The sequence below is a fragment of the Sinocyclocheilus rhinocerous genome, unplaced genomic scaffold (assembly GCF_001515625.1).
Source record: "Sinocyclocheilus rhinocerous isolate Xijiao unplaced genomic scaffold, SAMN03320098_v1.1 scaffold1038, whole genome shotgun sequence".
NCBI lineage: Eukaryota > Metazoa > Chordata > Actinopteri > Cypriniformes > Cyprinidae > Sinocyclocheilus > Sinocyclocheilus rhinocerous.
This window is the reverse complement of record NW_015632707.1, coordinates 531013-547013: the sequence shown is the minus strand read 5'-3', so window position 1 is coordinate 547013 and position 16001 is coordinate 531013. Positions and strand designations below refer to the sequence as shown.

Genomic DNA, 16001 nt, shown 5'->3' with positions numbered 1-16001 from the left:
ATAGTGTGGTAGATATGTGGGGGCGTGTTAGAACGAGCCGTTTTAGGGGGGCGTGGCAGAGTCTTAACTTTGATAAAGAATATCTCTTTGGTTTTGAGACTTTAGTCTTTGCAACTTCAGGGATCTTATCTATGCACAATCAGCTTGTAACACTCCAAAGAGAAAGGAAAACTTGAAATTGCATCATATGACCCCTTTAAGAACCTCGGAACAGTGAAGCTCAGACAAAGAATATTGACCTTTTGACTGTATATGGCATAAGAATGAATGCTGCAGTGCGAATATTAGGAGTTTTTGTGGATATCAGTTTGTGAAGGTAGAAATGATGGCACAGTCCACTCAAAAATGTGTTGCAAAAATCTAAGAAATTATGCATTTGAACATACATACAGTTTCTTAGAAATGTACAAAATTCGAACTGTTCTTTAGACGCAATAATTCAGCAGTGTAGCTGTGTATGCAATAGAGAGATGAAGTGCATGTTTATACATTTACCTATATGGACTGTCAATTGATTAAAAAGGTAATCAAATGAATTACATTTGACTAATTTGTTTAATCTAAAAGAGTAGGTTGAGGAGTAAAACACTGAATAGACATAAAGCGGCTTTAGATAAATAGTTTCTCATTTCTATATCATTGATCATAAGTCTGACTGTCTAACTCTTCCTCCTCCTTCTCTTTGATGCTTGCGATTAGAGGCTATCAAGTGCTTAAACGCAGCCATTGATATTTACACAGACATGGTAAGATGTTTTTGTAGCAGTCAAAAAAATCATATAATGTTCATCCAGGCTGTTCTATTGCTGTACTGTGTTTCATCATCATGGAGATTTTTAAACAGCACTTCATGTTTTTAGCTGTTTAGAAATCCACCAACTATTGCAGAAACTCCCAAAGAGCACTTTATAACAGACAGTAAGGCATTCCTCCCCCTTTCAAAATCTGGGGGAAAAAAAATGTCATGAGGCCCAGAATCTGTATCCAAAGCACATATATGGAATCAACAAAGCATGTAGATGTTCAGATAGAAAAGCTTGATGGATACTGAATGAGATATTCAACTGACAGTCAGTTTTATAAAGTCTCCTCCGTTCTGTCTTCAGGGAAGATTCACCATCGCAGCCAAGCATCATATCACAATCGCTGAGGTGTACGAATCAGAGCTGGTGGACATTGAGAAGGTACAAAAATGTTCATTCAGTGTAAACTAAAGGTGCATCTTATGCTGAGAACGTAGAGTGCTGTAAGAAAGCTATATATTTTTTGTAGGACATTGAATTATACGTAGTATAAGTATAAAACACAAAACAACTGGATTGGTGCTTCTAATTCAACAAATGTCCATAAGCTGAATTTACAAATGTTTAAAAAGTTTTCCTCATCTCAAAATACATTTTAAGCAATTTGCCGTCTTGCCAACACAAAGGCTTGAAGTGTAAATTAGTACATTTACGTGCGCAAAGTTACACTGATTGCGTTTAATTTTTAAGGTCACGCATTAAATGTTGTTCTCTTCTCAGCAAAAACCCAGTCGAGAAAATAATATAAAATATTATTTAATAATGATAACAAAAATATTAATAATAATAATAAATTTTTATTGATAATAAATTACTATAATGTATTATAAATTGAGGTTACACTCTTAATGGGGTTCTTTTCCCAGCGTGTTCATTAACAGTCTAGAAGAAAAAACAAAAGAGAAAAGAATATATTTTCAGAGAAAATAACATAATATTATGTAATAGTAATAACAATAAAATATTAATAATGACAATAATAAATTATTATTATTGAAAATGAATTATTATAATGCATTATTTATTATTAAAGGGGTCATATGATGCTGCTAAAAAGAACATTATTTTGTGTATTTGGTGTAATGAAATGTGTTTATGCGGTTTAAGGTTCAAAAGCCGTTTTAGGTAGGTGTGGCTGACTCTTAACTTTTATAAAGAATATCTCTTTGGATTTGAGACTTTAGTCTTTGCAACTTTACAGATCTTCTTTATGCACCAAGAGCTTGTACCACTCCAAAGAGAAAGGAAAAATTTAAATCGCATCATATGACCCCTTTAATTAAGGTCACACTTTAAATGGGGTTCTTTTTCCAGTAAGTTCATAAACATTTAAGCAAAAACCCAGTCAATACCTAGATTTTTACTTCAATAATAATTGCAATAAAATGATTTTTTAAAACTTTTTTTAAGATAAATTTTTGGCATTTTTGCCTTTATTACGACAGGACAGTATTTAGACAGAAAGCGAAGTGGAAGAGAGGAAATAATAATTCATTATTATTATTATTATTATTAATAATAATAATAGATCATTAATTAATCTTTAATATTAACAATAAAATTATATTTGATAATACAGTTACTGTAATATTGTTAATGATAAGTTAGTATTATTAATAAATAATACATAATACATTTTTACAAATTTGAACAGCTTTTATAATCTTTCATGAAGTTGTCTTCTGATAGTTATCAGCTATAGTTATTTTTTTGTGAATGTAAACACTAAGTGTTTTACAGAACCAAATTCTGTCACCATTTAAGATGAAGAATTCTGTTTTTGATTGTCCAAAGGCGATTGCACATTATGAACAAGCTGCTGATTATTACAAAGGAGAGGAATCAAACAGGTAAGGTCTTGTTTTTTCCCGTTTAACCACTTTGTTTCTAAGGAGAGGTTTCTAAGATTAATTACAGCATTTTGAATGTTACTTAAGGCTTTGATGTGGTCTGTTTGCTTAATTTACAGCTCTGCAAACAAGTGTCTGCTGAAGGTGGCTTCATACAGTGCCCAGTTAGAGCAGTACCCGAAAGCAATAGAGATTTATGAGCAGGTAAGCCATCTGTCTGTCTCCTGCAGATGCTTACCACATTACTCGCTCACCGGCATTCGCTAAATCACTGGGGAATTCTTGTCTGTGTGAGTAAACAGGTTGGAAGCAACACCATGGACAATCCCCTACTGAAATACAGCGCCAAAGAATACTTCTTCAAAGCTTCCTTGTGCCACTTCATCGTGGATGAGCTCAACGCAAAGGTCAGCTCTCCATCAGGTCATCGTGCACGCATATATATTGAGAACTGCTGCAGATAATATGCACGTCTTTTTTTCCTGTTGTAGCTCGCTGTTGGAAAGTATGAAGAGATGTTTCCAGCCTTCTCAGATTCAAGAGAATGCAAGCTTCTGAAGGTTTGTGATAGAGTTTCCAGCATATAAAAACACATTTTGTAATTGGGGTGGTTTACACTAGTAGGTAAAGTCTGCTTGCATTGAAAGACCTTATTACTTCATTAAATGCGTCTGTGTTGTTTTTTATTATAAATATTTAAATTGAGGCAATTCATTCAGCCACTCAGAATACTATAGTCTGTTACCAATAAAAGTTGATCAACATCAACAAAAGCAATATTTGCATTGCCAAGGTGCCACAGAAGCTGCATTTCACACGGCATGTTAATTTACATCTACACAGCTGCTTAATCCAGCTCAAAGGTGGCATACATGTATTTACATGCATAACTGAGATTATTGTCATTTTAAATAGCCTACATGATATAAGACATTACAAATCCTTTTAGTCTTTTTTTAGCATAAAATCAAGACTTCAACATCGGTTATTGCATGAAAAAAACGAAATGGCTATTCATATCGGGAATGTAATGAATCAGCTCAAAGGGGAAATATGAATAATCAATCATAACTAGTTATGATTAATTATAAATATTTAGATCCACTGTAAGTATTTACTTGACGCATTTTACAGTTAAATGGCCTGCGATTTAAAAATAGCAGTTTTAATGGGTTTCAATGGGGACATTTTTGTCCTTAAGGTCCTGAGAGGAACAATTTTTTGTACCTAGTGCAAAACAGATTTATTAAAGGAAATGGAAGTGAAATAGTAAAATTCCAATAAAAATACACACCTGTGCCAAAATGTATGCAGTTGGCAAATAACACAGGCAAAATGATCAAAAAAACTAAACTGAAAAGGACAAAAATGTCCAAAAGGTCGCACAAGGGTTAAGGAAAATAACTTTCTTATTGTACAATACTACAAAAATCTGCATGATTAGGGACTCCAGTTATGAGCAAACAACGAACAACCTCAAGTGTGATACAAGTAAGACTTTATTAACTACGTAAACACTTGAACTAGTCTAACATACACACACACACACGCATGCAGTTGGCATAGGAAAATGTGTTTTCTCAAGTGGTTATATCTAGAGGGAGATGGATAGAATTGGGATGGACTGTATAGTACAAGGGTACATTTGTCTGTTTCAAAGTGAATTTAGAATGAAAACTACATTCCTTTGAATCTTATCTTGATGTTTGTCTTTGTTACCACGGTAACCAGAGGCCTGGTTCTCCTTACCACATGTTTTGCTTGTTGGGGAGGGGTATTGTCCACTATTTATTAAATATAACAAATACTCACGTGTCTGATCCACCTCAATCATTACAGGAATAAATTATATACAGAAAGCGAGCAAAGAATGTTCCTCATCATTGAAGCGGTCAATGAGAGTGCAGCAAAGACGATGTGTAAAAAGAAATCTTTGATGCAACGTGAGCATATCTAAATGTAATGATGTCAGATACACTCTTTATTCATTTTCATATTTCACTTGAATTGTGAAGGGCAATTCTGTGTCTCTGTTTTTTTAATTTGGGGGGCATTTATGTTCATTTTGATGCCATTTTTGCCTCAAGCCTTCATTAATTTCCGAATCCTGTGACAGGTCATGGGCAACCACCCAAAACACCCTAGCAATTGCATAGTATCATGACAAAAAGCACTCAGAAAATGTAGTTTTTGCACCACCTTCAAAAATTAATATTCATTGTTGTATACTTATAAGAGGTTTTGTTTTTACAGAAACTTCTAGAGGCCCATGAGGAGCAAAACGCTGAGGCTTTCACAGAAGCGGTATGAATTTTACCTTCAGTATCTTTTTGAAAAAAGTTTATCTTTGTTAAAAAGTAAATTTAATTGCAATATTTTAAATGTTAAAGTACTTTATACTTCAATCACTGGCATGAGTCTGGAGCGGGACTGTTGATGTGTTCAAGTCATGTCGAAAAGATGGTATTTACGCATTGAGTGCACATGAATATCCCCACAGTGTTGAAACTATAAGAAGGAAACTCTGAACTTTAGAACATTTGCTAGCTAAGTTAGATGCACAAAATATGATAGTATTGTAGAATTACAATATAAAACGATTCAATTTACAGTACCTTCATAAATTGATAAAAACATAAAAGAGCAAAAACACACCTGATGCGCAGTTCTTTATTCATCATTTTTTAGAAGTTTTTCGCGATTTTTTTTTTGTTGAAAAGGTGCCATCTTTCTCTGACAAGTAACTTGAACACATCTGACGTCAGATTCATAAATACAAACTTCCCAAGAGGACTTGAACACACCATATCTACTCGGCCAGTTTCTTATTTTTGCAGTTCTTTTTGGTGGCGCTAACGATGCAGAAATCTCGTACTGTGTTCATTCAGGTAAAGGAGTTCGACTCCATCTCACGCTTGGACCAGTGGCTCACCACCATGCTTCTGCGGATCAAGAAGACCATTCAGGGGGACGAGGGCGACCTAAAATGATCTGGACAGTGGGGCGATCACCCACTGCATGGCACCCTCCTTCCCCCCCCTTCCATTTCACATCAGTTTTGTGCAATGGCCAAGTCCGGGTTTCCCAAAACAGTATGTCAAAATGCATTGCTGCAACATTTCTAGAGAATATACTTATAAGCCTGTACTGTTACATTGATATCCAGTTATATAATATAGCACATATCAAAAATTTAGCACTCCAGTTCAAAGATCTGCTCCGGTTTCCCTGCTGCATTACGAGGGTATTTCTAGAAACACGGAGTGAACCGATTCAGGAGAGGGAAATTCAAGGATACAATGGGGATTTGAGATAGTCCTCGAGTTCTTTTGCAACGGTCACTGAATTGCGTCGTGCTAGAGCTGCATGAATTGTACAGATTTAATTATTCAGTCAGTGCAGCAGGATCGTGTATTATTATTATTATTTAGATATTGTTTTTATTTGTGCCGTTTTTGTAGTCTGCTCGCACTAGTTGGCATGCAGGCCTCAAAATGCTGCTGTTTAATAACATCAGACATTCATGCAGGGCCGAGAAAATTTCAGTTTCCCACAGTTCACCATTTTGAATTGGTATTTAAATAATTACAAAAATGTCTCGTGTCATACCTGACGGAAGTACGTTTTTATCCACTCTCTGAAATTTAACTCTTAGGTTGTTTTCTTAAATGTATATTTATTTAATTCAATTATTATCTGAACTATTAATATTAGTCATATAATATTACGAGTCTAATAATATTATAATTAGTAAAAAAAATATATTATTAGTCTAATAATATTGTATTAGTAAAAAAAAATAATTTAACATTATATTTTTACACTGTCTATCATCTCCATCAGCACTGAAATTGATGCGTTTGTAAAATCCTTGTATAAGCTTTATTAACATGCTCTATGTGTGTGTCGTGTTGAGAATGCATAGCTCATGTACACTCTTCATTCCAGTGGTCTTTAGCAGCGCATGTCATCTGTGTTATACGTGTCGTGATGTCTGTATTTGACCATATTCTAGAGTTTTTAAGAAGCCATGAAGACGTACAGTACCAAACAATGTACTTTCCCACAGAACAACTGATGTCTTTGCTGAATGTCTGTGAGAATGTACAGAAATAAAAACCAATACTGAAATGGCTACACGATTCAAGCAAGTGAAAATCTGTTATATTGCCTAGTGGTGTTCGCTAAGCATCTCAATTTTGTAATGCTACAAAATAGTGTTACATTTTTGGTGAGCAACTCCAGCAATGTTTGTGCTGCGACATTGACGAAAACTCAAAGAATATGACTAGTTAAACGGGTGGTTGATCAGCTTTTTTCGAAAGCTTGATTGTGTTTATTGGGTGCAGTGTAACGTGTTCATGCTTCGTTTAAAAAAAAAAAAACGCATTATTTTAACATATTTTACCTTTATTCTACACCGCTGTTTCCATTCTCGTCAAAACGGTCTGTTGAGTTCCTGGTTCTATGAAGCCCCTCCCTCAGAAATACGCAATGGGCTCTGATTGGTTAACGGGCTCAGTGTTTGTGATTCGCTAACAGCCTAGTGCACGTTGTTTGGAAACGTTTCACCCCCTTACCATTACGGGTAGTTGCGTGTTCCCGGGGGCGGGGTTTATGTAAACATCGGGGTTAGTGATGTCACAAACCCAGGAAGAAGCTCGTTGTAGTCCCTACCAGCCGTTTTTTGTAGTCCTTAAACAGCGATTTCTTTGAAAATATCTCCCGTTGCATTGAACTCTGAGCGTCGTAACTTTGCAGACGTTGTTTATGCTCTAACAGCAACATTACACTCTAACTAAAGTTCAAAAAGTGAAATCATAATCAACTACCCCTTTAGGAAAAAGTAAACATAAGAAGTGTATGTAAGTAACATTGAAAAAATAATATATATATTAAATGTAAATATATATTAATAATATTATATATTAAAAATCAATTATGTATATAATTATATTTATTTTATATATATCTATCATATAAAAATATAAAATGATATTATTAAAATCAAAATCACTTGTATTTTCTATATTTCAATCCAAAACTAAATCAAAAATGTAAAAAAGAAAAGAAAAAAGGAAGCTGAATTCAATAAACACTTTATTGAATGTTTTTAAGGAGCGCTGTCATGACTGCAAATCATTATACATGTAATAGGGTACTAAAAATGAAGTATTGTGTTAATAATATGCAGTTCACATTGATGTAGTGTTGAACATAATAAATATCAGCAATAAGCATTACTGACAACAAAAAGCAAATGTTTGTTTTTACAAGAATCACTAAAAAAACTATTTAATGACAAGACGTTCCCTGGAAATGGAAATGGAAATCGTATATGTTGTCAAAAACAAACCTGAGCAGAATTGAACATTGTGATTCAAGAATTGTACTAGTTACACACACATTATAGAAGGTTTTATAAAGCAAAAGTGTATTTACAGCTGATAATTTAAAGCAAAGCTTGATTGCGATCATGATTAACGAGTATTTGCAACTGAAGCAGGTAGCATCTACTCTCCTACTGAGATTTCCATGTTGTTTGAAGCCTCTGCAGTCTGTATGCTTTCGCTGACTTCCTGTTGGGTGTCTGCACAGTCCGTTTCTCCCACCGTAACAGCCTGGACCGACACACACTCAGCCGAAGCCAGACCGTTCTCTGTTGCTTCAGCTTCAGTGGTTGCCGGAGCCAGTATGGCGTCTGAAACGTGACCGGCCACGGTGATGGGCACAGAACCGTATATCGAAGGGGACACGCCGATGGAATGCGCGACTGAAATGGGGATGGAAAAGGGAACGGTCACAGGCATCCCGACCGCAGAAGCATCCAGAGAGATCACACTGGTGCCGTCCGTGGTGACTAAGGGCTGCAGTTGCGTGCCTGCGTGAACTTCGGTCTGGATGACCGTGAGGCCGCCCAGGGCCGTCCGATACACACTCATCGACTGCAGCCGAAGTCAGACCGTTCTCTGTTGCTTCAGCTTCTGATGTCGCCGCAGTCATTGCCGGAGCCAGTAAGGTGTCTGAGATGTGACTGGTGATGGTGATGGGCACAGAACCGGATATCGATGGGGACACGCCGATGGAATGCGCGACTGAAATGGGGATGGAAAAGGGAACGGTCACAGGCATCCCGACCGCAGAAGCATCCAGAGAGATCACACTGGTGCCGTCCGTGGTGACTAAGGGCTGCAGTTGCGTGCCTGCGGGAACTTCGGTCTGGATGACCGTGAGGCTGCCCAGGGCCGTGTGGCTGACCAGCGCGATGGTTCCAGGTCCGGCCCAGTCTCCGGAAATGGTCACGGGCTCTCCGGACACAGCCACCACTTCTTGGGTCTTCTGTGCGTTGCTCTCAGGAGCCTGCGCTTCAGAAGCAGCGACAGATGCCTTGTCCTTCTTCTGAGAAGAGCCTTTCGGTTTCTTGGCTCTGTCTTCAACATTTCCCTTCAGAACAACCAGGTAGTTCTTCCATGGAGTTTGTTGGTCATGGGTCTGCGTAGAGAAAAAGACTGGTTATACTAAGTCCCAATGCATACTGCTAAATCCCTACTCGGTTAGCTTGCTTGTTGTCAGCCCAGGCTTATTGTGTGAGTTTGAACTATAAATAACCAATAAAGAGGAACTGGTGCACAGGATGCTTACCTTTGATTTAATGCGTTCTAAAAATGTAATATTGTGACATTATATTATAATTTAAAATAATTATTTTCTATTTGAATATATTTTAAAAAGTAGTTTATTCCTGTGATGCAAAGCTGAATTGTCAGCATCATTACTCCAGTCTTCAGTGTAATATGATCCTTCAGAAATCATTCTAATATGCTGATTTGCTGCTCAAGAAAAAAAACGCTTGTTCTGCTACAAATATTTGAATAGAAAGAACAGCATTTATTTGAAACGGTAATCTTTTGTAACATTATAAACGTCTTTACTGTCACTTTTAATCAATTTAATGCACCCTCGCTGAATAAAAGTATTAATAAAAAAAACTTTTAAATGCAAGTGTGTACATGTAGGAAATTCAGTAACAGGTTTAGTTGGGATTTATTATATGCATACTGGTGGCTGTAAAAATATTTACAGCCCTTTCTGAACTTTTTGCACCATTTATAGATCAATGCATCATTATTTAATGTAATGCAATGAACTTAAAGCCTGTGGGCATGAATATTTTTTATAGCATCCATAAACCCACTTATAAAGCGCATTGCGTTAGCAGCGCAAAAGGTCGTGGGTTAAATTCCCAGGGAACACACATACTGGTAAAAAATGTATAGCCTGAATGCACTGTAAGTCGCTTTGGATAAAACTGTTTGCTAAATGCATAAATTAATTAATTAATTAAATTAATTAATCAATAAAACCGTGCTGTGTAGAGTGGCAGGATCTTTACCAGGGTGTGTCGGCGTACGGTGGATTTGTCAGTAAACGTTCTTCCACACATGCTGCACATGTACGGCTTCTCTCCCGTGTGGATTCTCTGATGTCTCTGCAGGGCATTGAGTTGAGTGAACTGTTTATCACAGTCCTTGCAATGATATGGCCTTTCACCTGTGAAGAAGGCAGCGGTGTCAGCTGATAAGTAAAATAATGATCTTTAAAATAGCATCATATGACCCCTTTAATGATTGTGCATATTCTAAAATATACACAAACCTGCGAACCGTACATCAGTTGTGCATTACTTGATAATTGCCAATCTAGAACTACATTTCTAATGCAGTTATTTATAGCACATTGGTGTCTTTCATCAAATTGCTGTTTTTATATTTTCAATATGCTTTAGTACACGTGGCTTCAAAGACTATTTTTGCACATTTTAAGTGAAATGCATATCAATATTGGATCATTTGTGAAGGATACCTGTGTGTGTTTTCATATGCTGGTGGAGGGAGTTCCTCAGAGCAAACGCTCTTCCGCAGGTTTCACATTTGTAGGGTCTGAATCCTGAATGGATTCTGTTGTGATGTTTCAAGTATTCTTTGGATGCAAAGCTCTTCCCACAGTTCTCACACATGAACGGCTTTTCACCTAGACAGAGAAGAGGAAGTCCTCATATTTTGGCATCATGTTTTTTCTCTTTACGTAACAGGAATCCGTTGGCTCACCTGTGTGGCATCTCTTGTGGTAAGACAGCATGTGGTTCTGGGTAAATCTGGCATCACAGAGGTCACAGGCGAAAGGTTTCTCTCCGGTGTGGATCCTGGATTAAAAACACAAGATAGAATATGTAAATAGTAAATGATGTTCAGTTGGGATGCATAACATATCGGTGACCATTTTGGTATCGGCAATATTTAGCATTTTTTTAAAGTATCAAATATGAATGCACCAATTTTAGTATATGACAATCTTTTTCTGCATTACTATTCTAAACTCTTATATTATTTACATTTATGCATTTAGCACACACTTTTATGCATAAATGTAAATAATATATATATATATACACATATATTCTGCATTTAGCAGACACTTATTCATACATGTAAATAATAAATTAAATGTTATATACTTTACATGTATGTGTTAAGCAGATGCTTTCATTCATAAACATCAATAATATAACTTAATATTACATACCATAAAAACAACTAGATTTTACAATTTTGTGATTGCCCACATTTCTTATATAATATAATATACGCATTTAGCAGACACTTTTATTCATAAATGTAAATATAACATTGAATTAAATGATATTATATTCTATTATTTACATGTACATTTGCATTTAGCTTTTATGCATAAATGTAAAAAAAAAAAATGACATAAAATAATATGATGGCCAATGTTATAATATGGTCGGTTATTGACTATAATATAAAAACGACTGAATTATTTTACATTTTCTGAGGATAATATAATAGAATATACATTTATGCATGTAACAGATTTATATATATATATATATATATATATATATACCTGAAACCTAAAAATTGATTGGTGATTTAAAAAAAAATCCCATTGTTTTTGCCTTTTCATGTCTATTCTTGTCATTTTATTTGTAGAAAAACTGAGTCCTGGTGTCCTCTACAGAGGACATAGCATAACATATAAATAAAATATAATTTTTCAAAAATTTTATTTTACAATTTTTTTCTTATGCTCTAAACAAAGTAATGACATGAAAAAATACTAAATTCACAAAGCTTTTTATTTCTGGTTCTCAGGAGGATATATAAATGTAAATAATATGTTTGCAAATATTATATTATGATCGGTTATTAACCGTTACATAAAAATAACTTTTTCTTTTTTATGTTGATATATATTTTGTGATTACTTGTGCAAAACTCGCTATAGTTGTTACCTTTTAAACTAGAGTTTATGTATTTGGTACCCTAATATTTTGGGTGTAGGGTTTGGGGTTTGTTGGTATTAATTGTATGGCCTAAACTAGTGCATCCCTGATGTTGCCCACTACCTTTGATGTGTCTTGAGCGCTGAACTCTGGGAGAATCTGGATCCGCACTCATCACATTTGAAGGGTTTGTGCCCCGAGTGTGTCCTCTCATGCAGCGTCAGGGCAGTTTTGGAGCTCAGAGATTTGCCGCAGATGTGGCAGTAGTGTCTGTCCGTGCCGCCCTCGTGCACCTGCCGCCTGTGCCGGGTCACATCCTTCTTGCGCTTGAAGGTTTTGTTGCAGACCTCGCAGGGAAAGAGCCTCTCGTCGTTGTGCACGTGGCGCTGGTGGATTTTCAGGTTGCAGCGGTTGGCGAACGTCTGCTGGCAGATGTCACAGCGAAACGTGGTGTCCATCTGGACCCCGTGGTTGACCTTCAAGTGCTTCAGGTAGCTCTTCTCGTAATAGAAGGAACGGCTGCATTTCTCACATCTGTACTTTGCGGTTCCTCTCTTGATTTCCTTCTCGGCTTCATCGGCCTCGTCCATTTCCTCAGGCTGGAAGTCTGATTCTTGAGGGTCTTCCTCTGGGACATCAGGAGATGATTCAGACCCAGTGTCTTTTTCATCCAGTGCGTCCTGCGATGATTCTGCCTCGGGAACAGACACTCTGCGACCCGCTAACCTGCAGCTTCTCCTGTCTGGTTCCATCTCCTTCACATTTTCAGGCACTTTTAAAGACTTTTTTCTCTTCATCGCTCTTTTCACAGGTTCTTGTTTTGTCTTGACTTCAGTATTTGAACTCACGCCATCTTTCTGCAGAGTTTCATCTGAAACGCCGCTGGGAATTTCTGCCTCGCAAGCATCCACTAAGTCCTGGCACTTCAGGAGTTTAGCCATTTGCAGTACGGTGCTGATGTAACTCTTCTCCACCTCGATTTTTCCAAAATACGCATACTCTAAGAATTTCTCAAATGCATGTGGTAAGAAGTCACACAAGAATATCTTTTTCACTTGGTCATTAGCTAACAGATGGGACTCGAAGTAACCGCTGGATGCGGCGAGGACCACCTGATGGGCTTCAAACTCCTCCAGCTCTCCTTGAAAATCCACCTGCACCGTGATGTCGCACAGGTTTCCCATGGTCCTCAGCTTCCACATGGCATTGAGCAGATTTTTATGGTGAGAGCTGGATTGCAGTTGAACCAATCCATCACTCATTTTCTCTGGTTTCTGCAGCTGTTGGAAGGATGTAAAGAAAGCAAGTCATTTATTAGACACACACACACACACACACACATACATATACACACACTAATAAATGCATTTACTATGACAAATTTATATTGAAGTTGTACAAACTGGCTGTTAATATAATGATAAATAAAAACGCAGACTTTTAAACACCTTAGAAATCACTTTGATTTTGTTTTATAATTAATAAATTATTATAACCACTGAATTTCTGTACAAAGGGCTTTTTTATCTACATAAATATTAAGCCATTTATTGTAACGTTACATGCTAAACTTTAGCTTTGTATGTCACGGTAACGGCCCAAAATAAACCAATAGTCCAGTCCCATTCAAATACCTTTAATTTGCAGAGTTCTTTATACGAGTTCATTTAACTGCTTCGTTGCAGAAACCGACAAGAGAAAATAAACTAAATAAAAGGAGACGCTAAAGCAGTTAGCATCATTTGCTTTGTGTTCAGATGAGCGATATCTGTGTAAATGGAACTTAAGAGCGAACCACACGTGAATAGATCATATATTTAATGTCCATCTGTGACATGCAGTGAAAGCAGGGTTTGCATAGCAGGCTCTAGATTTCTTACCGTAAGGCCAGTAAAACGGCAGCCCTGTACAAATCAAATCCACAGGCACAACAAGACTATTTCCGGTAGAACACGCACCCAGCGAACATTAGAGCCGAAGGCATCATGGGAAATTGAGTTTTTCTTTTATAGATTATCCTGAGTCCCGACAGGTTAATGGTGTATTTTTAAATTACTTATTCTATCTGTTAACAGTAATAATATAATAAAAAAGTTGTGCAAATAATGTGCAAATACGTAAAGTATAAAGTTCTCTCTCTTTTTTATTTGTTTGTATTGCATGTGTGTGTATGTGTCGTGTGTATTTGACATTAAAGCTATGCTAGGAATAACATATACTGTCACTCATAATACTATGCAGTATGTAAGCTATGTGCCGCCTGTGAATATATAATTTTATATAATATAATTTGACAGAATTGTATATATTAAAAAGTCCTCGTGTGTATATACATATGTTTGTGTGTGTGTGTATATATATATGCATACATATTCACAGACTTTTAAACACCTCACTTTGATTGTTTTGTATTTAATACATCGGTATTTTTTTTTTTTTAAACAAATATTTAGTAGTATTTTGTTACAACATTACAGGTATGTTTTCACTACCATCCTATAGCTACAGCAGGTTCGAGTCATAGTAGTTAATATCCACTAGATGGCGCTGTTGCACACAAATTAACTGAAAGCAGGCAATGGAAAACTGGACCTGAGTTTGGTATGCATGTCCGGCCTTTACAGTTACATTTGATCCTGTGCATTAATTTGATATGGATAATTTGAAACCCTCCCGCTGGACACTGAAAACTAAACACAGACTTGGAAATACAAGGCAGTAATGCGGAATCCCTCCTCGGTAATTGCAAAAGACAAACATGCAGGACATGTCAAGTTTAACCTGACTGAAAGTGACAGGTATATTTCTGGAGCTTCCACTGCCAAGATGATTTCCCCTCAACGCCGCTCGCGTTTCACGCACACCGCGAGGGTTTATAAAACCCTTCGTTTTTGTTATTAATGGTGTGTTGAGAGAAAACTGGACCCTTTAATTATTCATTCGAGTCATGTTCTTTCATGCTAATAAGATGCAAGTTTAGACGTTTTCTCTGCCGCCGCCGCCACCGCCGCGTGCGTTTAGTCCTCCAGGATTCACCGGGGACTTTGCGTGGCCTGCCAAGCGCTCTTTATTGACATAGGAAATCCATATGCCTCGCATTTCCCTTAATGACTTCTGCAAGTGCGCGGCTCCTTCCGGTGACTCATGCTGCACTTGTGTGGACCGGAGACTGTGGTTTTCCATTTACCTCTGGAGCTCCGCCACGGCGTCTACGCTGCTGTAACCCTGCACGCTTTTAAAACCAGACAGCTACAGAAAGCCCTCCTCCCCCGGCTCAGAACAATGGAGCCGCATCTACCCCAGTGCATTATGGTACTGTTGGTCTGGAAGTCTTGTTGAGTGTCGGAGAAAGCAGGAAAGAGGGGAAAAGAATGCTAAGGTCACACTTTCACGCTGAACTCTATGCTAATAATCCCAGAATGCTTTTAAAAAGGAAGACAGCAGGAAGAAGTGGAGCAGTGAAACTCTCTTAGAGATTTGAAGTGGTAACTTGCATGACAAACACCATAATGGCATGGAGTGGTTTGTCTTTCTTTTTGAGGTGAAGTTTTAGCTGTTAATGTACAGAGGCTGTATGGGAAACCAGGGATAGTTGTCACACTGATTATATTTTAGTAACAATACAGTTTTTATCATCACATATTACGTTGAACCTATTGTATTTCCAAACATGTCAGTTTGGGGCAAGTTGTCACATGTTCATTGTGTTGAAATTTTGTACAATCCCAATTTTTTGTATGTTATATATATATATATATATAGAGAGAGAGAGAGAGAGAGAGCGTGTCAAACCAAAATTTATTCAGACACCTTCAACATTTCTCACATTATCATTTATCGTTTATTCGCTATAGTTTAGAAAATGGTAATAAAATATGACAAGAACTCAGAATTAAACTGTGTCAGAACAAATTCATCTTGATAATGTCAGATAACTTTGATAGAAAGGTATGTAATGAATTCGGTTGAATAGCTGTCAGCTGTTAAATTTAAAGGGGTCATATGATGCTGCTAAAAAGAACATTATTTTGTGTATTTGGT

General features: G+C 36.8%; 2 protein-coding genes and 1 long non-coding RNA gene across 4 annotated transcripts in view; 2 read left to right on the top strand and 1 right to left on the bottom strand.

Moving 5' to 3' along the window:
* The window catches only part of LOC107742707 (beta-soluble NSF attachment protein), an 11735-nt gene extending 5370 nt beyond the window's left edge, over window positions 1-6365 (top strand). Inside the window, exons 4-11 of the mRNA XM_016555738.1 lie at window positions 700-746; window positions 1107-1184; window positions 2598-2653; window positions 2773-2857; window positions 2956-3060; window positions 3145-3213; window positions 4907-4957; window positions 5542-6365. Of these exons, the coding sequence (XP_016411224.1) occupies window positions 700-746; window positions 1107-1184; window positions 2598-2653; window positions 2773-2857; window positions 2956-3060; window positions 3145-3213; window positions 4907-4957; window positions 5542-5643 (593 nt within the window). The 3' untranslated portion in view covers window positions 5644-6365. The remainder of the gene's footprint in view (window positions 1-699; window positions 747-1106; window positions 1185-2597; window positions 2654-2772; window positions 2858-2955; window positions 3061-3144; window positions 3214-4906; window positions 4958-5541) is intronic.
* Window positions 6366-7792: 1427 nt separating this feature from the next.
* On the bottom strand, window positions 7793-13921 carry gzf1 (GDNF-inducible zinc finger protein 1). Of its 2 annotated transcripts, none has more exons than XM_016555736.1 (7): window positions 13841-13921; window positions 12084-13240; window positions 10762-10856; window positions 10517-10684; window positions 10047-10204; window positions 8857-9145; window positions 7793-8534 (listed from the first exon to the last, which is right to left on the bottom strand). In XM_016555736.1, the coding sequence occupies exons 2-7, from the start codon at window positions 13220-13222 to the stop codon at window positions 8167-8169; spliced, it is 2217 nt and encodes a 738-aa protein (XP_016411222.1). In that variant the 5' UTR covers window positions 13223-13240; window positions 13841-13921; the 3' UTR covers window positions 7793-8166. The 2 variants fall into 2 exon arrangements, with proteins under 2 accessions (XP_016411222.1, XP_016411221.1); XM_016555735.1 differs by lacking the exon at window positions 13841-13921 and adding an exon at window positions 13595-13829.
* A 537-nt stretch (window positions 13922-14458) lies between these two features.
* Window positions 14459-16001, top strand: part of LOC107742729 (uncharacterized) — a 22382-nt gene continuing 20839 nt past the window's right edge. Inside the window, exon 1 of the long non-coding RNA XR_001640333.1 lies at window positions 14459-15445. This is a non-coding gene — a long non-coding RNA (uncharacterized LOC107742729). The remainder of the gene's footprint in view (window positions 15446-16001) is intronic.

Coding starts and splice junctions, on each gene's coding strand:
- gzf1 (XM_016555735.1), bottom strand. CDS start 13,627: ATGAACTCGTATAAAGAACTCTGCAAATTAAAG. Junction 10,685..10,761: donor CCACAAGAGATGCCACACAG/GTGAGCCAACGG, acceptor TTCTCTGTCTAG/GTGAAAAGCCGTTCATGTGT. Junction 8,535..8,856: donor CCAGACCGAAGTTCCCGCAG/GCACGCAACTGC, acceptor AAGTTCACGCAG/GCACGCAACTGCAGCCCTTA.